Below are 22,840 nucleotides of genomic sequence, written 5' to 3' on the forward strand. Positions count from 1 at the left end.
AGAAGAAAGGCCTGAGGGGCCATGTTGATTGTCGTGATCATTGGTACAAATCTAAAATTGCATGACAAGAAAGGCGTAATTCGTTGGGTAGGGTCGTACCTCTTGTTGAACACTATATTTCATTGGGTGTATAGTGTGGTACTTCCTATTGTTTTCTGTGCTAAATCCATTGTTACCTTCGTTCGTTTGGCCAATCCTGAAGTCCGTTCAATGAGGTACGACACGACCCGATTCGCCCTTGTCACACGGCGGCTATATTGTCCCGGGTGACCAAAAAAGCTTTGTTTTACCACGCCAAGCCTCGCAGTGGAAACCATGGGGGTGAGGCTTGGCGTGGTAAAACAAAGCTTTTTTGGTCTCCCGGGACAATGTGGCCGGCGTGTGACAAGGGCGAATAGACCTTTTTCGAGGTATTAAAATTCAGCTTGAAAGAGAGGTTCTGAGGACAAAGACAAGTGGATGATATGCAAATATTTTTCACATTCATTTCAACGTGTTTCTATTGTTTTGTGCTCACTATTAAGCTAAATATTTGGTATTTCGAAAATTGCCTGTTCGTTATCGACCAAAAAATCGGCCGTTTTTGAAAATTTCCCCTTACTCAACCCTTTGCTATTTTGCGAAAAATGGTCATTTTCGACACTTTTGGAAAAAAAATGTTATTTCTCTTCTAATACGTCTTTTTTCATGCGGCTTTTTGCATAGTACAAATCTAGGATAGTTAAGCTTTCGATCCATACTAATTAGGTTATTATTGGACTTGTATTTCCTATTGTGTCCAAGTGGAGGATTGACTCGTCCACAAGTACTAAACACTAGTTATCCAAGTTTTCACAAATATAAAATCGTTGAAAGAAATCGTGCTTAATCAACGTTTACACACACCTGAGCTTCTCTTGAAATTGTTCCCTCTTCGTGCAAAACTGACTTGGGGGAAGAAAAAGAAACACCACGCCTTGTATATCAAGCAACAAACTAATTAATTTCACCCCCCTGATGTGATTGGTATTTAGTATACAGTTTATCCAAGCAGTTGTTCAAACTGCAAAGCCTGGATAAGTCGCTATGCAGAGTGTAAAATATACTTCGCGTTGCACATTGACAAAGGTCTTCGAGTACGCTTTTACTTAGATGTGAGAAGAGAATGCATATTCACAACATCGTTCCGGCGCAGGGTCTCTCTTCTCTGCCGCCATTGTGTGGACAAAGGAGGCAGAGACGAAAGACTCTGGAACGAGGTTGGCACATTCACAGTTAGGCGAGCAAATATCTTGGTTTTTGCACAGGTTGAAACTGTTGGATGGTGACTTATCCACCGCCATAAAGTTATCCGATCTTTGATCAACTGGGGTCTGTTGTATTAAGTAATTCCCCATTTTCAAAGGAAATTAAAACAGCAAAAGAAGATCGTTTCCTGTCACAAATGATGTTGACCCTTGACAACTAATGTACATATCGAATATTCAAGAGTTCATAGTTTGTAAATCATTTTGCTTATGGTAAGTTGCTTGTAAATCATGGGTCGTTCCAGTCCCTTGTTGGGCCAAACGGACAAAATTGTAATTTCAAAGGAACCGCTCAAAAAGAAGTTTACCCCACAAAGGACTGGAACGACTCAGGATTCACTAAGAAATTACCATAATTAGCAAAATGGCATAGTAAGCAGCAGTACTAAGATTTAGGCAGTATCAGAGGCCATCCTTATATCAAATTTTCGAAGTCGGGCTTCCTTGTCCCGTTTCGAGAAGCAATTGTCCCGCAGGATGATCACACACTCTATCGCGTTCATACACCAAGTTTCCTCGTAAGATGGTCTTGTGTACCACTCCCTTTAGTTCCATGTTATGATACGGTGTTACCTGCGAACCGTAAAGAATACCTTAAAATTCAAAACACGAAAAGGAACTGAAATCATACGCAAACGTTTGTAAAAAGAAAACAAGGATTAAATGAAGGTGCAATCGCTGTAAATGTAAGGGCAATATGACTGCGGAAATAATTGGGATAAAAACGCGCACCCAGTATGAAGCCATTACCTCCCCCTGTGATTCGGCAATATTCGAGAGTTAAAATCAAACGTATTTAAACCGTCGGCAACCCCCTTGATTCCGCTCTTGGAAAAGGACTCAGGACTTACTTATTCTGCACTGAAACTGTGTGCTTCTTTTTGCCCATTTCCTATTTGAAAACGTAATTAATAGACCTAATCGGCTAACTCAATGTTGTACCCAATTCAAATCTCCCGGGATTAAGATTCTTTGTGTCTTGTATTTGCATGATAATGTAGCATTCATATTTAAATGATCTGGAAATACCTGGAACAAAACGTTTTATTCCCAAAGGGTTTGAATTGGGTACAACATTGAGTTAGCCGATTAGTTTTATGTGTTCTAATTTTAAAACATGTGGTTCAAACTCGGCCTGGAAGTGTCTAATTGTGTAGGATTCAAGAAACCTTGTCTCTAATTCAAAGAATGGGAACGGCGTCGAACAGAATTAGAGAAGAAAAGATCCACTTTCGTGGGGTTTCTGTTCCACTTGAAATCTTCCCACTATGCACACACAAAATTACTCAACATGAAGGAATGACGTCGAAAAAAATGAGAAGGAAACATTCAATTTTAGTCTGCTTCGGTTCCTTTTCACATGTCCTAGCAAGTTAAATAATTTCGTGCCGTGATTTTGTAAAAGTAAAAGGCACTTGCATGAACAAGGCAAAGCCGCGGAATCAAATTTCCTGAGCATCGTCACGTGATTTGTATGGGGAAAACGATGAGCGCTCTTGATTGAGCCAAAATTTTCGGAAATTTCGGTTGGAAGTCAAATGGAAGGGTGCAATTTGGCCGGTCCCACAGGAATGTTTGACACATTGACAGGTCTCACAAGTCCGACAAACCGAAATGATGCGTTTCAGTTAGAGTTAAACGACATTCTTAAGCCTGTAAACCAGTGGAACAAGGAGCAAGAGTGGCACAGTCGGTTACTGCGCGGTCTTGGAACAAGGGGTCCCGAGTTCGATCCCCGTATCTCGCATCCTTGTTTCGACTTCTTTCCTTTCCTTGTAGCTAAGTAGCTTTAAATACACGTAGAACGGAGCACTGATGGAGAGGGGGGAGTAAAATGAGCGCACCGTCGACCTCAGGTTTGTTAGTTTAATTACTGTTACGACTTATCGACGTTAAATATGGTCGCTTTACTTTACTTTACTTTACTTTGGAACACTTTGTCTCTGAAGAAAATACATAAGTAGGCAGGATCCGAAACAATTACTTTCAAAACATCAGTAGAATGCTCAACCCATTGGCGTAGCTCCGTTAATAGGTAGCGCATCCGACAGGTGTTATGGAGATCGTAGGTTCGAGACATGTCCGACCGGGGCTTGGAAAACAACTAGCTTCAGTTGTCATCCTGGTCACGGGCACATCACGCCATAAACCATGAATAGTTGCGTTCCAATCGGCCAAATAGACCTTTTGCAGATACGGCGGCCATTTTGATTTCTATTGTTTCGAAAGACATTATGCGATGCTCAAGGGGCAGATTAATATGTATTTGCCGCCTGGGCATCCCATAATTGCTATTCGAAACAATAGAAATCAAAATGGCCGCCGTATCGGTAAAAAGGTCTATTGTTGTTCTCGTTGTAGAATGCTCACGACAATTTCACGAGGTACGCTTTACTTGGCGCCAAAAATATGCAGACGGCAGGAGCCCATTCCCCGGAGCCTCCATCTTCCATATTAACCCTCTAAGTCAACCCTTTCCCGTATCTTTCTATTTTTAGGAGCACCTCGCAGGGAGCCTTTAGTGGGTGTTTTCACAATAGCTATGGTCAGCCATTTATTACGTCACATACGTATGTGAACCACTTCACGTATGTTCTCAGTCACATACGTCAAAATATAGTAGTTCTAAAAATAGAACGATACTACAAAGGATTGACTCAAGGGTACAATACAAATGGAAGCTCCGTGTAATGGGCTCCTGGCGGACGATCGGTAGCTTGGGTCGAGTTTGTCAACCAGATCGTACCGTTCCATTGGACACAGAGAATGTCCACGATTTCAAACAGAAAATTCCTGTTGAACTCATTTTCATTTCATTTCATTTTATTCTCTCACAGAAATATACATAAAAATTTCCTCTGCTCACATATAGCTCAGCTAATCGAGGCCGGCAGAGGACACTTTGCGTCCAAAATGTACATGGGAGTGACGCATACTGCGTCTCAAGGTTAGGAGCAAAATGAAAAGGTCTGATTTTTTTTTAATGGGGAAGGGAAGAGGAGGTGACGAATAGACTGCGCGATGCAAAACGTACGTACATACCTTGTTCCTATGTCGAGTATTTTTCTGGTCAACCTATTGACGAGTGAAAAAAAGCAGCGTTAAGTATGTTAAACTACAGAAGCAAGAAAGGCAGCCTGTACAATATACATTCACTTAAATGTATAAGGGTAAAAGACGAAAGAGAGAATTGATCCCCGCACTTAAACCTAAAACTAATAAAATAGAATTTGTCAAGTATAAGAAATTTAAGGATCGCAACTGGATGGAGGTAGACCGGTCGACTGTATACAAGCACAGGCGAACCAATGACTACTCAGTGACTACCAAGAACTACTTCAGCTAATAACGAGGTAGGAAATTGAACAAGGGAACTTTAGATTTTAAATCTACCCCAACCACTCAACCACGCGGCCTTTCTGTTTTACTATGTCTAAAAATTGCATCCCTCTGTGAAATATGTTTTTTTTACCACAAAAGATTCATCAGGATTCCAAAGCACAAGATCTGCATCCATTCCAACTGCAATTTTTCCTTTGCGATGGCTCAAGCGACTCAGCTTGGCTGGCTCTTCACACAACACACGAACAACATCATGAAGGGTGAAACCACGACGGCATGCATTTGACCAGAAAATGGACAAACCTAGAAACAATACAGCTGCGATCAATTCTGTGCAAATGCCGTTTACTTCGAAAGTGCCAATTGGTTTTATTAAAATACATTAGAGACTGGCGAGACTTAGCATACGTCAGGTTGAAATGTGTGTTTTGCGTTAGAATTGATTCCTTTCGTAATGATAGGTAGAGGTTATCAAATGATTTCGAGTGCAATTTGGAATAAATAAGCACGAGTAATTTTTTTTCAAAGACGAACAAAATCATCGCGGAAGGAGCCCGTTGGACGAGTGCAATTTCTAGTCTTTGAAAAAAATTTCAAGTGCTTATATATTCCAAATTGCACGAGAAAAATGAATGATATTCCTATAAAAATTTCACCTTTATTACACTAATTTCACTTTTCTGCACTCTGTTTGGGATTAATTGACGTGCTCTCAGCCAATCAACACGCTGAAATTTTTGCACGTATATTGTTACTACAGACAAGTCTTAAAAGAGAAAGAAATGATAGAATGACCGTGAGAATTTTCACGTTTTTATGATAAGCAGCAACCTTCCGTTTCCCGTTCGCCTTTTCACGTTAACGTCACGCTAAATCTCTTTTGTTAGAATCGTGTTTACGTGAAACAGAAAACGGGAAACGGGAAACGGGAAACGGGAGCTCGTCTTTCCTTTTTTGACTAGTTACATGATAGTTGCAGCTAAGAGGCAAGAAATACGCTTATATCAACTTCAGTATGATTTCTTCCATTATTGACGAAACGCAAATTGAATTTTAGTTCCACGTTTGCCGTAAACGTGATGCCAGTTGTCTCTAATAACTGAATATTTATCCCGTGGATAATCACTCATTGGTTTTGATCCGCGGGATATCAACTATTCCATGAATCGCACTAACAACCGTTCGAGCAACCAAGGCCAATATCGTCTATCTCTATCGTCCAGAATCTATAGCCTGTGCTTTAGCACATGCCGGCTTGGCGGTCACGTTTGAAAAACGCTTATGGTGTATGAGGCCATCTAAGTCGAAGCGACTTTGCCGGGTGTTAACAGAATAGCTGAAAACAGCCAACTTTTGCCTCGCCTTCGATGGCTTGGCGGTCACGTTTGAAAAACGCTTATGGTGTATGAGGCCATCTAAGTCGAAGCGACTTTGCCGGGTGTTAACAGAATAGCTGAAAACAGCCAACTTTTGCCTCGCCTTCGCCAGGATTAAAACGTGCAAGCTTGAAAATTCATGTGTGTGAATAGCAACTGCAACGCAAAAATACCAGTGTGCATAGAGCTTTGTAGAGCTTACCGTACTGAACTCCAGATATTCCTCCCCAGGCCGCCATGAAATCTCCTTTTTCCAAACATTTCAAATCCACTGTGCAAGGAGAATGGTCCGAGATTACCAAGTCAATGTCACGTGACTTTAGAGCATCCCATAAAGAGTCCTTTGAAAGGAATAAATAATTCCATATCTAAATTACAGAAGAGCCATTCTGTAAAATACAATATTCACTGAAGGCAGATCAGCATTAAATTTACATTCTTATCGGGACTTTTTGACTACACTGTGGCAACGTAAACAAGACTACAACACGACAAACTAACTTTTTCCAACTTTTATTCTTTTTTTCACTGTTCTCTTTAAATCTGCAGAAAGGTGAGCCCACAACGACAACTTTTAATTTATTTCGAAGCATCACCAATGTTCCTCCAAATTCAGTTTCTGTAGAGCTTGTCTAGATTGTATAAGTTAAATGAACTGATCATGAAATAATGATGATTCAGAAATATGTTTGTTAAACATGACCTTACTTTTACTTATTTTTTTGTTTTTATTCTGCCCAATTGTATAACGTCCTACTTATAATGCATCTGTCATTAAAAGATCTTTGGCAACCGTTTTTTCCCTCAACAATAGACCTCTTTAGCTTGTACGTTTTGTTTTCCCATTTCAGACCACGTGATGTTACTCTAGAGAACATTTTCTTTCAACTGTCTTTTGCACGTGCATATGTATGCATATCCTATGGAAAAAAAGAACAAAAATTCCTTGGGAACAACACGTGGTCTGAAAATGGGAAAGCAAAACGTGCAAGCTAAAGAGGTCAATTCTGTTGACTACACCCACCCGGTTCTTGCAATCTCTTACTGGTGGGCAACATTTATACTGAGTAGCCCCTTCAGGCACGTCCTCAGCTGTGAGAGACAGATAGTGATGAGTAGTTTCTATAGTCAGAGGGACCCCATCTGCACGGGCCCGGCGAATCATGGGCAAAGCACTGGCTGAAGAAAGGTGTACTATGTGACAAGGTACCCTTGAACGGAATGACAACAACATCACAGATATAAGGCTGGCATTATCAAATTCATGTTGCACAATATAAACCTATGGTTCCAACTGTTTTAAGGAGGCTCCAACCAGTTTCAACTTATATAAGGATCGGCACCACAACGGTGTATCATGTATTGGCAATATTGTGGTACCAAATGAAAACGCGAATAATTGATGAACAAGATAAAGTCATTATTGTGACGTAATATGTCACCGTGGCAACGGGCAAGCCCTGTAAAAACACCCTTTATTTTGTCTGTAGTTGATTATGTCTCAAAAACGATTTTGGTGACCCCCACTTTTTATTTCTGAAAAGTAATCAGAAGGGCATGATGAAACTTTCGGCAAAGTTTTAAAAATTCTGTCAGGTGGAATCAGAGCCACCTTAATTTTGTGACTTTTTTAAGGAAGCTCTGAATCCTCTACACAGAATTTTTCTTAAACTTTGCCGAATGTTTCATCGTGGCCTTCTAATCACTTTTCAGCAATAAAAAAGGGGTCACCGAGTTCGTTTTTGAGATATGAGCAACTAAATCCAAAATATAGGCTTTTTTGCTAGGCTTTCCAGTTGCCAAGGTAACTTATTGCATGTACATCACAATAATGATTACATCTTGTTTGGAAATAATCGGTGTTTCATATGGTACCATAACATTGCTGTTACGTGATACCGTGTTGTAGCGTTTTGCGATCTAAACGGAGAGTCTTCTAAGTGTTGAAATTCTTTGGAGCCTCCTTAAGAAATGTTATAGACCTTATTCATAAATGGAGGTCAATTTCTAACTCTTTTGTTCAAGTGCAAATTAGTCTACCAAGCCTCGATACCACACAGTGAATTGAAAATAACTCTTGCTCTAAAATGAGGCTTGGTAGGCTAATCTGCACTTGGACAAAAGAACTTAGAGCAGTTTTCGAATGACTGTCGAAAGTAATTACGCGATTGCAATTGCAGCGCTTAGTGATTGGTTTAAAAATATAATAGTGCCAGTTAGCCAACCAATGAGAAGGAAAACCAAAAGCAAAATTTTTGCCACTTGCACGCGCGCGATTTTTCCAGCGCTATGAGCAAGTTACACGGAATTGCTACAAATTTGGATTGGTTCATTGTGCTGTTTGCACTTGTTGTGATTGGTTGAGGTACTCGCCTCGGTATTTGTTTCACGACACTCAATTCTAAACTGCTCTCAGGCTGTATATAGATTAAATGTTAGTAATTAAGCTGTTATTAAATTCCTCTTTTACTTTATGTATATTGTAAGCATAGACCTAATCGGCTAACTCAATGTTGTACCCAATTCAAACCCTTTGGGAATAAAACGTTTTGTTCCAGGTATTTCCATATCATTTAAATATGAATGCTACATTATCATGCAAATACAATACACAAAGAATCTTAGTCCCGGGAGATTTGAATTGGGTACAACATTGAGTTAGCCGATTAGGTCTATATTTGTGTGTTGTGGGATTGTAGCAAGGGGTTTTGTTTTTACTTTTACATTTATTAATTTTTATTTGCACCCCACAAGTCTGAGGGCCTTTGAAGTGTCATAGAGTCTGCACGCAAGTCCAGCGTCCTAACCAATGGGTCATGCTGCTGTCAGTCACAAATCAGTGTAATCCTTCTAATCAGAGTTTACTAAAGATTCACCCTTAATATAAAACGGATGAATGTCAACCTTGCAGTTTATGACACTCAATTTATCATGCCAACAAATTCCAGGGGGGAAACAACAGACATATTCATTCTACTGTCTGACGGTATACCTGTATTCTCTGCATAGCTTGATCACCATTTCAATAGCTTGGTTTTCCATGCTTTCTGGTCGTGATTCCAGAAAAGTAGAATACTTCGAGGGATCTAAAATGTACACGTACAAAGAAGTACCGGTAATTAAAGTGTTATCAGAGCCAATGATTACCATCATGACGAGACTCAGTCACCAGACACAAACAGACATGTTTACTCAGCTTGTTTCACCTCCTATAATGTGCACACTCAAAAACTATAATCATGTAATTCCAAAGTTCAATAACATAACAGTCATGGAAATTCAGGATTAACTGGATGTATTGAGACAAAGGCATGATCTATTAAATTACAATCGTACCCTGACTTGTGATGGGTGGTCCCTGAGGCAACTCAACTTCTGCATGGAACTGAAGAAATGATCTCAATTATTAGGAAATAATTATTTATATCATGTTATTGTGAAAATGGTTCTTGTGTGTGTAATTGCAAGGACAAACGGGATTTCCCATTCAGACATTCAGGGGGGGTGAAGAGGAATAACCAGGTGTTCATTATTCCATTATTTCAGTAAAAAAGAACTCATTATTGATCCAAAAGGTCTAGATAGCAGCAACAATATAGATATTCGTATAAACATAACAACTTTCTTTAATTTTCCAGACATGTTTCGACGGTACATCCGTCATCTTCAGTGTTACATATTTTGAAATCGCCGTTGAATTTAAAGCGCGCGCGATCTTACAAACTTCGTTACATTGCGTTGTCAATATTGCGTATTAAATCAAAACAGAACAAAACAAAAATTTAAATGAGTGACGCTTAGTTCCTTACAGGGAGAGAGTCAGGTTAATGTGTTTCACCTGCTGGTTGAGATCGGGTTTCTCCCATTTTATATACATGGATTCCTTAAGCTTCACTTGGTACTTAGTGGCTGCAGAGTCCAGGATCTCGAAGCAATCCTGTGTGCAGGATGCCTTACAAGACTCTGAACTCTGCAGATGTTTAAAAACGTTCGAAGATCTGTCTGAAAGTAAGTGCTCGCGCACTCGTGTGGAGAAGTGTCGGCTGGTTTCACCAACATAACAAGCATTACAACTTGCACACGAAAATTTATAGACCACACGCGTGCGAAGCCCTACAGGGACAGCATCTTTCACATTAAAAAGACTCCTGACTTTGAAAGTAGTGAAGACTAACCTTATATCAATAGGTTTACATAACCGATTAGCAAGTTTGCGTATACACCTCTGTGCCGTGACTGAGAAGTGCCCAACGTAAGGGATTTTAAAGAAAAACTTAGGTGTTTCCTGGGGCTCGATTCCTGAATGAGACTGTGTTTTCCCTCCCTTGACTGCTGTCTGAATATATTTAGAAATATATTTGTTGATAAGGTTTTCAGGGAAGAGATTCCTCCGCAGAATGACAGACAATTTTTGAAGATCAGTATGGAACCCCATCCAAGTGTTGTTTATCTTAAAAGTTCTATCAATCAAGGTTTTGATTAACCCCAGTTTGTAGGTAAAGGGGCAAAAACTCAGATAACTGGTGAGCAAACCTGTGAAAGTTTTTTTCCGGTAAACGGTGGTTACACTTTGGTGCGGGTCAGTGTTATTGATTAGAACATCTAGGAAAGGTAGAACATGGTCAGCCTCCCGTTCCATTGTAAAGCGTATATTGCGGTGTTGATTGGGGTGTTGATTGCGGTAATATTGCGGCCAGATAAGGGTAATGGGGTAGTAATTTTAGATAGACAAGAATATGACAAGGGTTTATTTAAAATCATTAACGACACTACTAAATTCAGGGTCCTTACATCCGACCCTACCCTTACCCGGGAAGGGAAACTCCAGCGCTATCTTAGAGAACTTAGGAAAAAAGGTCACTTTGATCCTGAAGTTTATGAGGCCATTTATCCAAGTGGATCCCAGCCTGCTAGGATCTATGGTCTCCCAAAGATGCACAAACCACGAGCGCCAAATTCCACCCCACCATTTCGGCCCATAGTTTCCTCCATAGGCACCTACAACTACAGCTTGGCCAAATACTTAAGTAATCTACTCCAACCTCATATTCCATCCACATTCATTGCTTCAGATTCCTTCACTTTTGTGAAGGAAATCAATGAGCTGTCTTTGCATGGGATGTTCATGGTGTCCTTCGATGTTGAAAGCCTCTTCACCAACATCCCTCTAGATGATTGTATTAACCTTGCCGTCAAGTATATAACTGAGGGTAACCCAGGTTTGAAACTTAGTAAACAACATCTTAAAAGGTTGTTTGAGTTTGCTACCAAGGAAACTCACTTCCTGTTCAAGGGTAACTTCTATGACCAGGTGGATGGTGTAGCCATGGGGTCCCCCCTTGCCCCTGTTCTAGCCAATCTCTTTATGGGTCACCATGAGAATATATGGTTGGATCAATACGGGGATTCAGAGGTCTTATTCTATCGTCGCTACGTAGACGATACATTTTGCCTTTTCCGCTCTGAACGGGATGCAACCCTTTTCTTCAATTACATTAACAATCAACACCCCAATATACGCTTTACAATGGAACGGGAGGCTGACCATGTTCTACCTTTCCTAGATGTTCTAATCAATAACACTGACCCGCACCAAAGTGTAACCACCGTTTACCGGAAAAAAACTTTCACAGGTTTGCTCACCAGTTATCTGAGTTTTTGCCCCTTTACCTACAAACTGGGGTTAATCAAAACCTTGATTGATAGAACTTTTAAGATAAACAACACTTGGATGGGGTTCCATACTGATCTTCAAAAATTGTCTGTCATTCTGCGGAGGAATCTCTTCCCTGAAAACCTTATCAACAAATATATTTCTAAATATATTCAGACAGCAGTCAAGGGAGGGAAAACACAGTCTCATTCAGGAATCGAGCCCCAGGAAACACCTAAGTTTTTCTTTAAAATCCCTTACGTTGGGCACTTCTCAGTCACGGCACAGAGGTGTATACGCAAACTTGCTAATCGGTTATGTAAACCTATTGATATAAGGTTAGTCTTCACTACTTTCAAAGTCAGGAGTCTTTTTAATGTGAAAGATGCTGTCCCTGTAGGGCTTCGCACGCGTGTGGTCTATAAATTTTCGTGTGCAAGTTGTAATGCTTGTTATGTTGGTGAAACCAGCCGACACTTCTCCACACGAGTGCGCGAGCACTTACTTTCAGACAGATCTTCGAACGTTTTTAAACATCTGCAGAGTTCAGAGTCTTGTAAGGCATCCTGCACACAGGATTGCTTCGAGATCCTGGACTCTGCAGCCACTAAGTACCAAGTGAAACTTAAGGAATCCATGTATATAAAATGGGAGAAACCCGATCTCAACCAGCAGGTGAAACACATTAACCTGACTCTCTCCCTGTAAGGAACTAAGCGTCACTCATTTAAATTTTTGTTTTGTTCTGTTTTGATTTAATACGCAATATTGACAACGCAATGTAACGAAGTTTGTAAGATCGCGTGCGCTTTAAATTCAACGGCGATTTCAAAATATGTAACACTGAAGATGACGGATGTACCGTCGAAACATGTCTGGAAAATTAAAGAAAGTTGTTATGTTTATACGAACTCATTATTCCGTTGAAGAAATCTACTTATTCTGAACAATATTTAAGAATTATTCCATGAGCATGCGTTGAATATGAGGTGGTAAATAGCCAACTAGACCGAGTTGGCTATAACCAGTCTCGTATCCAACAAGCGGGAATGGAAGAATTGTTTTATTAAATTCCTTAAACTTCTAATCTAAAGTTTGGAAGTACATGTACGAAATAGGAGCGAAAAAAGCGAGAAAATCAGATCGAAAAAAAAATTGATGAAGATGCGATGTTGTGTAGTACCTGGTGATCAGACAGACGCAGGCTCATCACAAAAACAATTCTTACCTTTTCCTGTACTTCTAAACGTCAGAATTGATCCAAACTTTCCACAGAAACTTTTTTTTCTTTGCTTTATTCAGAGAGAAATTTCGCTTTCTGGCGAAAATAATTTTAATTAGCTTAGCAACACTTAGTGCAATCATTTACCATATAAGGTCAAACTAAGGTACATGTACACTCATATAATTATGAGCTGATAACCAAGATTGAGTAAACCAATCAGAGCACAAGAAATGCACTAAACGAGGTTGAGAATTTAATAAAAGTTGTTATTTCACCCCACAAAATGGCATCATTCCATCATTCCAAAATTGAAAAAAAAAAATTGTGTTATTCTTATTCCATTATTCCTCATTGTGACATTTAAATTTTGCAAAAGAACTCTGAATTGGTTTCCAGTAATTTCATGAGCCATTACAGAATTCCAGGTGAGCTCTCTTTACTAATCACATTTCTACAAATACTACAGACAACATAAGCAAGTTTATAAGGTTCTAAAGACAGTCTTAAACCCACAAACCAGGAACACTGCATCTGTTCCTTGCATTTGCATCATTGCCAACCTCACGTCATTTTCTGTAACACATGGAAATTCATCCACACCACTGTGCACAAGAAAACACTTGAATCCCTTGATGCCTGCACTGACCATGGGCTTAATTTCAGCCTGTTAATAAAACACTGTTTATTATTGATTATTTAATAAATGTCAAAGTAATGCAAGTAAAACAAGGCTGGTAAAGACTTTTAATTTCATTTTTCACCTTGGACAAGGATCTCCCTGGGATTTTCAAACAACACAAAATCGAAAACATCATAATTTATTTGAACATAGTTCATTTGAATCAAGTTTCTTGAAGCAGATTGAATTTTATTTGCAACAGGTCTGTTTTACCATTACAGTATGTGAGACGATGTAATACACATGTATAAAAAAGAAACTGTTTTCTTAAAAAATTTGAATCTTGAACACGAAATCAAATAACCAAAAATAAGAATAACATTCACAAATAAATAATTAATATTTGCTAGTAGCCTAAACTGTATAAAAATTTCTAATATCTTTAACATGGGAGTAGTGGATCATACATTCCATACCTGATTTCCCGGTATCACTCCGCCCCAAAAGGCAACATCTGTCCAACACTTGTTCCTTGCACAATTCAGCTTGGTGTTAAAACCATCCATAGTGGTGGTAGGTGGAATGGAATTCCTAATGATGAAGCAGAAACACAATAACAATGTGATAACAAATCTTAAGTTAGAGTGTACAGCTTGCCTAATGGAAACACAAGTTCCCGTCTGTCCACTGAAGTAAGGTCCTGTTAAAGGGGGTTAGCACCTGGTTGGGTGAACATCAGGTAAAGTCCCATAATGTAAGCCTCATGAAATATGGCTAGTGTAGAGTTCATGTTCCTTGCGTCCCAAGTCTATGTCTGTACATGAGCAGTCTCAGTCAATCTAAACCTCAAATTGCTTCAAGGGTTTTTCTTGGGGTATTCCAATATTTACCCACCCATCAAAATTGAGTCATAGCAAATTACATCTGGCCTCGGTTGTTCAAAAGGAGAATAATGCTATCCACTGGATAAATCGATCACTATCCAGTGGATAGACACTAGCAAAACCAATAATAATTGAGTTATATAGTGGATAGTGATTTATCCAGTGGATATAGCACTATCCACCCCTCGAACAACTGGTGCCTTCTGTTCCATCTGGTGAAAACTGCATCTTGCTATGAATTCAAACGTCTGGCATGAAGTGAAGTGATGTAGTGAGGTTTTGCAAATAATTGTCTGTCTTGAATAAGAGACAGGTCAAAAGTACAAAAACACCCATGCTAGTCAAATGGTGACCTGAGTAAATCAAGGGCACCCTATCTGTGGTGGACTCTCGTGGTCTCAGGGATATGCTTTGGCTAATTCCATGTTACATCCAGGATTGAAAGTCATGAGGCGGAAACTCAGTTCCAGATATTGTCACCATGTGTCCTGTTGAGTGTATGAGTGAACTATGTATTTACAACAAGACGACAGGCCCAGAAAAATGTTCAAATTTTAACTTCCCACTGGGTATAAAGCAAACTTGAGAAGTTCCCTCACTTGCCTACATTCATTAACTAATAATTAAGAAAAATAACGTATCTTTTTTTCCTATGGAGTACTTTTGAATTTTCTAAATTATTGATTGAGTGGGTGCTTGCCCTTCTAGCAAGTAGTCTGAGAAAATTGTCCTTGCACAATTATTATAATGATATTGATCTATTAAATGGCAAGACTTTAAAAGTCAAATCATATACTTTGATTTCCATATGATTGCAGGATCGCAAATCGATCTACATCTACATCTGCATCTACATGTTCCAGCACTCTGCAAAGTCCCTTTTGGACTTGTGGCTGTTTCTGCTTAGGTGGCCTCATACACCACAAGCCTTTTTAGAGACATCAACCGCCAAGCCGGCCACTTCTGCTGGAGAGAACAGGACAGCCACAACACCGGGGACTTTATCCCCTACTCTTCTCGAATAGTGCTTGGGTTCTTAAACCTCCCACAGGGAACTTATAAACATAGAAGATATTCGTGAGACGGGACCTACGGTTTATAGTCCTTATCCGAGAAGACTTGAAAGTCTAACCATTTGCAGATGAAATTACAAAGGCAGCACTTTCTCCTCAGTTATTTTAAGATCCTGAGTGTTGATCCGGCCGGGGTTCGAACCCGCGACCTCCCGCGTGACAGCCCGGTGCTCAACCAACTGAGCCACCGGTGCGTGGTAAAACTAAAAGCAGATAAAAACGAAATCTTTTTCAATAAGGGGGCAAAACTAAAGAACATGGATAAAAACCTCTTGGAGCATATTAGAAAACCAACACACACAACCAACATATGACATTGAGTCCAGGAACTGACCCCAGGCCATAACAGTACAAGGCAAGAGCTGACACCCTACAGCACCAACCCTGCTCGGCTAAATGTCTTAGATTTAGAGCAACTTTCTGCATTTTTTTTTTATGGAAGGATTTTTGTGCCTCTCCCTCACAAGGCCTCCCTCTCATAATATGCAGTGAGGCAAAGACTATGACAACGTACTCTAAGTGAGAGGATGTATCTATATCTAGGAACCTGTATCAAGGTGCAATCTTATGGATTAGAAGGACCTAAGGACTTACAAAGGCATATCTACAATAGTAGTAATTCCACCTGCAGCAGCAGCTTGCGTTGCTGTTGCAAATCCTTCCCACTCCGTTCTTCCAGGTTCATTAACATGGACGTGACTGTCAACCACTCCAGGCATAACAACAAGATTTTCTGCGTCTAAGACCTGAGAAAAAAATTAGGTGTTCCCAATAACACTGTAGAACCATACCCTCTTTCTACGCTTGACTGACTCACACTACCAAGTGCTATACATGTATTTCTCTGGATGTCTCCTTTCATGTGGTAGTACAGCCAAACACACAGGGAACATTTTAATCCATTTAAGCTTCTCATATATTTATATAATAAACTCAATAATTCACACAATTTGATTGGTTCTCACCTACTGTATGATCTATTAGAGGACAAACAAATAGCTGATGTCATCACCAAAACCTTTTAAATTCCTTTTATACAAAACAAATCTGATAGAGTGCATGTTGTTGTGTGCCTGTTCAGTAAAATAGATCACAGAAGACATCAAAATGTGGCAAGAACATTAGTGACACTTTCTGTTCTTACCACATTTTGACGTCATCTGTGGTCTACATGTATTACTGAACTAATGCACGGCAACATGAAATCTATTTCTTAAAACACATGTTTTACACATGGCAATCAAGCAAGTGCTAAAAGTGACAAACAAGATAGCATCACAAGAATTTTCATGGTTTAATGACACGCAGAACCATGATGCTACGTCATCTCTCCATTCTAACAGAAATGACAGCCGATCAGAAGTAATAATTATTGCTTTCATCTCAAAATCAATGGGTAATACAGTGTAGCAAATCAGATCGTTTCTCACACCTCCTTAGAAAAGATGCGCGCTCTTTGAACATTATGATCAGCTATGTATCCTCTGTTGTCAAAAATAAAAAATAAATTTCCCGTAGTCATTTTCATCTCCTAATCTAGTGGAAATAGCATCTCTGCCCCTTTCCCATGCCTCCTCGGAAAAGAAGCATATGAGATGAGTTGCTCTACAGATGAATGCATAAATGACGGCCAAAAAATTATTCTTTCATTTATGTGCTAATTAGACTCACTACTCTCGTTTGCATGGGAAAAATACAAAAGTGATGTTGCTTGAGAGCGAGGCTAGTGAGTCTAATTAGCACATAAAAGAATACATTTTTGGCCACCAGTTATGCATTTGATCTATACTGGCTAATGATCTATAGACCTTACTCCACGCAACCTCTGTTGTACGAAGGCTAATCCTGTTTCACATTAATATAAACGTTCAGGGCAAAAAGGCCGAAAACCATATGCTGACATGGTGCAAGTCTGCTTGCTCTTGCATTAAAAACACTTGAACTCCATCAAGGGAGGGCGCATGCAAATTTGGAGAATTTTTTTCGTTAAGCGTTAGTTGCCATCTTCTTCCTATGAATCATGTCGAAGACGCCCCCTTCCTGTAGTGCCACCCTCTAGTGACTTGGGGAACCCAAAAGAATATGAATGACAGAAAACGAATTACACTACCTTTGCTCCCAATGGCGCTGAGATGGCACTATATCCAGCTTCGATACCTACAATTTGTCCGTTTTTCACGACTACACATCCTGAAATAATGGAGTCTGGGAGCACTATTCTTTGTCCTTTGATAACCAAAACGTCTTCCCCGTCTGCCATTCTTGCTCAAGCCATCACACGAAGAGGCCTGGAAATTAGCAAGCACTTCATACAGGGGGAGGACGGGGGTGTACAATTTGTTGCGTGACTTTTAACAGTTGAGTCACGCAAAAAGAAAGAAAATAAGGAAACACACAACACAAAGACACAGACAAACAAACAAAACAGAAATAACTGTTTTTTTCCATAATGTGCTCAAAACTACGTTTCATAAAATTCGTCCCCAGGACCTTTTTTTATAATAACGGGTTGGCTTGAGTAGGGGTGCTTTTAAGAATGTTCCTTGAGGATGTTTAGGTGTGGGGTGAACACCATATTTTTACTTAAAGATTGCCTAAGGGGTATACGATTTTAACACCCTAGACGTCCTAGACCCCTGCGACATAACAAACGATGGGTCCCTTTTCAGTGGGCGAAAAAGTAAGGTTTCATATAATTTAAAAGTTACCCAGAATTTTCTTTCACTCTTTCGGTGCCTCAAAAGTGTGGTTTATTACAGAGATGTGGGTCTTGATATTTCCGGTTTCATTTCCCCTTTAACGGTCTGATCTTCAAGGTATAACCTCCACTGAAGAGAAGGGCCAGGCTGGAGACCCGCAAAACAATGGTTCCGCGCTCTTATCTCCCTAAATTTTGGTTATAAAATGGTCTGCATAGATTCGCCTCTTGGATAACAGACAAAACAAAGCAATACCAAACACAGAGAAAACCACTTTATTTCTTCACGTACATTCAGCATCTAGAGCTCATTTTGACGCAATCTAATGTATTCTCCAAAACAACTGAAATATCGAGGCACTAAGGAGCAAACGGTAAGATGTCACGAAGTAGATACAACTTTGGGAACCCAGCGCTAAAAGAGGATGAACGGTAGGGCTGAACGTCATACGCAGTTACAGAGCATCTAAATCGTTTATCCGCAGAACATGTATACCGCTCCTAGTATAGACATTCTTAATTCACATAACAATCTATTACTTTCATCAACCCTTTGACCAACCTCGTTCCCAGGTTCTCTTGTCGATGAAGAGGCAATGGAGACCCTGAGAACGAGGTTGTCCTTTGACTCCCATTCTCGTACCCATCGCCCTTTTCGTTTCTCTTAGTCGAAGGGGCCTTGGCACGAGAAAACGAAGGGCTCTCGAAACACAGGATGTCGAAGTCCTAGATTCTAGGACTTCCGCATTTGGTAATGTATGAAGTCTTGAAATTCCACGATCTTACTGAGGGTTTCACGATTTCACGAGGGGACAAGTTCACCGAGATGCTATCTAATGTTCTGCGTCTCCTTAATTTAGAGTCGATCTCTCTTCGTGAACCGCAGGTAGAAGCACTCAGAAACATTGTGGAGAAAAAGAAGGATGTATTTAAATTAGTTTGTTTTGCCCACTTGATACTACCGAAACTGGTAGACTGCTTTTTGAGAGACTGCCGTGACAGTTGCCGTTGGCGACAAACGGGGGGCAGGTACAAAACACAGGTCACAGGTCACAGGTCACAAGTCATTGTTTTACTAATACAGAATGTATCCTAAACATTCATAAAAGCTAACCTTAGGCCTAATAAACGTTTTTAGGCTTAAGGTTAGCTCTTATGAATGTTTAGGATACTTTCTGTATTGGTAAAACAATGACCTGTGACCCGGCAGTCAACAACGGTCGTGTTGCCAGCGCGCGGTCAAATTCAAATGGACCAATCAGAGTTGAGGGTGAAACTACCTTGCGAGTTTCCGTTGTTGACTGCCCTGTCACAAGCCTCTGAGGAAAGCCGAAGAGGTGAATTTTAAGGCAAAGTTTTCGTTCGTCACGAGTCTTTCGGCCGCCGAAACACACGTATTTGGAGTGAAATTTATTGGGCTTTAATTATGGAACTGTTGTTTTTAATGCGATTCGGGACTTTTCCTGTTGAGGAGAAAACGATTTGTGGAGTGAGGTCTGGCCAGCGATGGATGGAGTGGTCGGCCTTCCTATTATTTCAGTAACGGCCTTCCGGATGACTTCACTAAACGGCGTCAGAATGACTCGAAACTCGGCAAAAGAGACAAGTTCGTCACACATTTGGGGTAGGAAAACTTTATTTCAAATGAGATAGTTATTTACCTAATTTTTTTACGATCGGTGATTTTCCCATACAATTCTCTATATACACAAACTGTCGCATACACCACGTATTTTCAGCTTGGGGAGCCTGTGGGTCTCGTGGCTTTACGCTGCTTCATAAAAAGGGATACACACGTCATAACATTCCTTCGCTCGCCGCGCTTCATCGCTTTGATCTTTCGAAAATCGAAACTGAAACTGAAAGTTTTTTAGAATATTTCTTTTCCCGAAGGAGATAGGTGTGAACTTATAACGACCGAAGAAAATGAGGTGGTCAGCTTCAAGGAACTGTTAATGTCATCGATTATGTCAGCTCGGAGGATTTCTCCTATCCTTTTGTTTTTTCCTGAATAAAAGATCTTCCCTTGCTATTCACGGAATAGCGCGCGATTATTTCTCACGGGATTCAGGCGCTTAGGAATGTGATCACGTGCGCTTACCTATATGGTGTCATCTGTTGATCACGTGCGCATAATTCAAAGACATTTGTCGGTAACGGAAAGTGTTAAGTTCTCCGAAAAAACAGTCTACCTGTTTTGGTAGTATGGAAAATCCTTAATATTTCAGCTTTTGCATTTCGTTTTTGACGCGTGGATGGAAGTCAGTGACCATTATTTTAGTTCTATCGCCTTTGAATGCGTTGATGCGGGATCAGTCAATCAAATTTGACAGTATGCAAGCACCATCTGGTGGGAAATTTTTTTCCCACCGAAGACGCATGCTGTTGGACGCCCAAGTTGATGCATGAGTGGGCACGTAAGCTTTATCCGTTTTGGTGACCAGTGTAACCTCTTCTTCAACCACTTCTGTCTCTGCGGATAAACCTAAACGCAGATGGGGTAATGTACACTGATGCCTTGGGAAAATCATGTACTGGCAAGGATCTAGCTCTGGTCTCATCTGACGGCTGCAAAATAGTTTGCTGCCGAGCTTCTTTAGCTCCCTCGGATGTTTCTGGACGCAAGTATGCCTTATCACCAATGCTGATACAAAGGCTCCCATTGGCATTGTCGCCTGAAAAAAACTCTTCTGTAGCCAGCTGTATTTGCTTTCTTTGATGGTGAGTGCACTAATTTCCACGATCTCCAGTCTTGGGTGGTATTTTGCTACACGATAATCCTTTCCCTAAGTGACGCTTCGCTTGGCGACCTCTTATTTGTTGCCCTGGCCCTAGTGGTAATGCTTGGAACCGACTTCAAAAGTCTCTTCCCTTGCTTAAATCGACGGTAATAGGCAATATTTAGAAGATCTCTGCATTTAACTCTGTGATGCGTACAAAGAACAGATTCATGCCTTCTTCCGTGAATGGTCGCCTTATCTTCAATGCACTTCACTAGCCATTCCTCATCTTCTGAGTCAAGCTCTTGTTTTCGTCCTGAACCCAATCTTCGTTTTGGGATTCTCTGCTCAGCAAGAAGACGACGAGCAGTCCTCTTGGAAGCTTGGTTGAATCGTTGCTCATCCTGTTTGCTTCGACGCTCCAATGTTGCCATTGTACTTTCCAAAGATTCTTTAAGAGCTATTGTTTGTTCTTCGAGGTCTCCAACTCGAGCATCAGTCCATTTGCCGCGCACCGACTCCATCGTCTTCTCAATTTCGCCAATCTTTCGCTTCAGTTTGACTTTCTTTTCCTTGAGCCTCAGTTCTACCATGTCTTTGGCCGGGATATTGATGTTTTCCCACGCACAAAACCGTTCCCTTCAGTTCTCTTAACAGTTTTACTACTCTGTCAGGTTTAAAGCCAATGTCATAAATTTCTTGACGAGACTTTCCAGTACAAACCAAAAGTGTAGGAACCCACCGGTCATACTCTGATTCTGTACTGGCAAGATCCCTGGATAAATCTTTAGCAGAAAGACAAGACTGTGCGGGTTCTGACTCCCCTGCTTCCCTTCCATGGAGAACTTCCAGAAATTGACAAATATCGAGTTTGCTTGGTGTCATTTAAAATGATGAATCGGCCAAAAATTTAAAAAGATTTGATTGATTTCAAACTCTCCAGAAATTCTCCATTGGCATCATGACTAAATTTGTGGCCAGATTTAATATACCGTCCGTTTGAAGTGAACAGTGCAAGATCATCTTCGGTTACTTTCGCATTCAGTTCATCGATTTTGGCCTTCAGCTTTGACAGGTCATCAATGTTGTTCTTAATCGTGGTAGCGTTATGGCGTTTTGCGCTAAAATTCTCCTCCATGAATCTCCCGCTTTCAAAGCCTCGCGAACTTCCCACTGGCGCTTTCTTTCAGTCACGAAACAGTGGCGAATGCGTTCTTTGTAGGGACAAGCGGTCCAAAAGAACAGGTAGAATTTTGGCAGAGTACTATTTGAAAATTTAGCATGTTCGCCCTTTGGGTTCGGGAACCACCCTAGGTCTTCATCTTTTTACTTCTCTAGACTTGTACTTGCACTTGTTCCCGCAGCCGATGTGCCATCAACTGAGTCAGAGGATTAGAATGGTGAGTCGGCAAACAGCCACAATAGCCACAAGTTGCTCCATCAGACCTCATGAAATCCTCGCATTCACCACAAGCATATTTCCCTCTTTCTATTCCTGGGATATCCTTGCCCATTTTCAAGTTTTCACCGTACAATCACACGCCACGCAATTAACTACTTTGTGCACAGATGAACGCGGTTATATGAGTAACACTCCCAGTTTGTTATTTCCACATCCGGTTATTTTTGTCCTGGATAGGTTGAGGGGGGTGGGGGAGGGTCAAATGTTTTTGTTTGGGTTATGTTTGCAGTGCCCATTTTTCGCCAAGCTGCTTCGAGTTGATTATCCGTTCGCAGATCACGGGGCACAATTATAAACGCAGACTGAAGGAGAACGCTGTACCGTCTGAATTTGATTTTAGCCGCGAGGCCAAAAAACCATGCACGATAATCAATCGAAAATAGCCTTGAACGGCTGAGACATGAAGAAGTTAGTTTTCTATAATTTTCTACGTGCTTTTATTTCCGCTGCATAAACAGGTCTCGTCATCCAATTTAATATATACTGCCACTGGTCCGCCTAA

At 40.5% G+C, this 22,840-nt stretch overlaps 1 protein-coding gene across 1 annotated transcript; it reads right to left on the bottom strand.

The window, feature by feature from the left end:
- Positions 1-473: 473 nt before the first annotated feature.
- On the bottom strand, positions 474-17,744 carry LOC138037978 (allantoinase, mitochondrial-like). Its single transcript, XM_068883807.1, has 11 exons — positions 17,569-17,744; positions 16,053-16,204; positions 13,978-14,092; positions 13,400-13,546; positions 9,341-9,389; positions 8,997-9,090; positions 7,029-7,215; positions 6,207-6,345; positions 4,759-4,931; positions 4,329-4,361; positions 474-1,859 (listed from the first exon to the last, which is right to left on the bottom strand). Exons 1-11 carry the CDS (start codon positions 17,716-17,718, stop codon positions 1,707-1,709), a joined length of 1,392 nt encoding a protein of 463 aa, XP_068739908.1. The 5' UTR covers positions 17,719-17,744; the 3' UTR covers positions 474-1,706.
- Between the last annotated feature and the right edge of the window lie 5,096 nt (positions 17,745-22,840).

The sequence above is a fragment of the Montipora capricornis genome, chromosome 1 (genome assembly GCF_036669925.1).
Source record: "Montipora capricornis isolate CH-2021 chromosome 1, ASM3666992v2, whole genome shotgun sequence".
NCBI classification, from domain to species: Eukaryota; Metazoa; Cnidaria; class Anthozoa; order Scleractinia; family Acroporidae; genus Montipora; species Montipora capricornis.

What these genes read in the sequence shown, in the direction of transcription:
- LOC138037978 (XM_068883807.1), bottom strand. Translation starts at nt 17,718, where the DNA reads ATGGCAGACGGGGAAGACGTTTTGGTTATCAAAGGACAAAGAATAGTG. An exon ending in ACTATTGTAGATATGCCTTT is followed by an intron (nt 14,093 to 16,052) that starts GTAAGTCCTTAG and finishes CTTCATCATTAG; the next exon opens with GAATTCCATTCCACCTACCA. An exon ending in ATACTCGACATAGGAACAAG is followed by an intron (nt 1,860 to 4,328) that starts GTATGTACGTAC and finishes TACGGTTCGCAG; the next exon opens with GTAACACCGTATCATAACAT.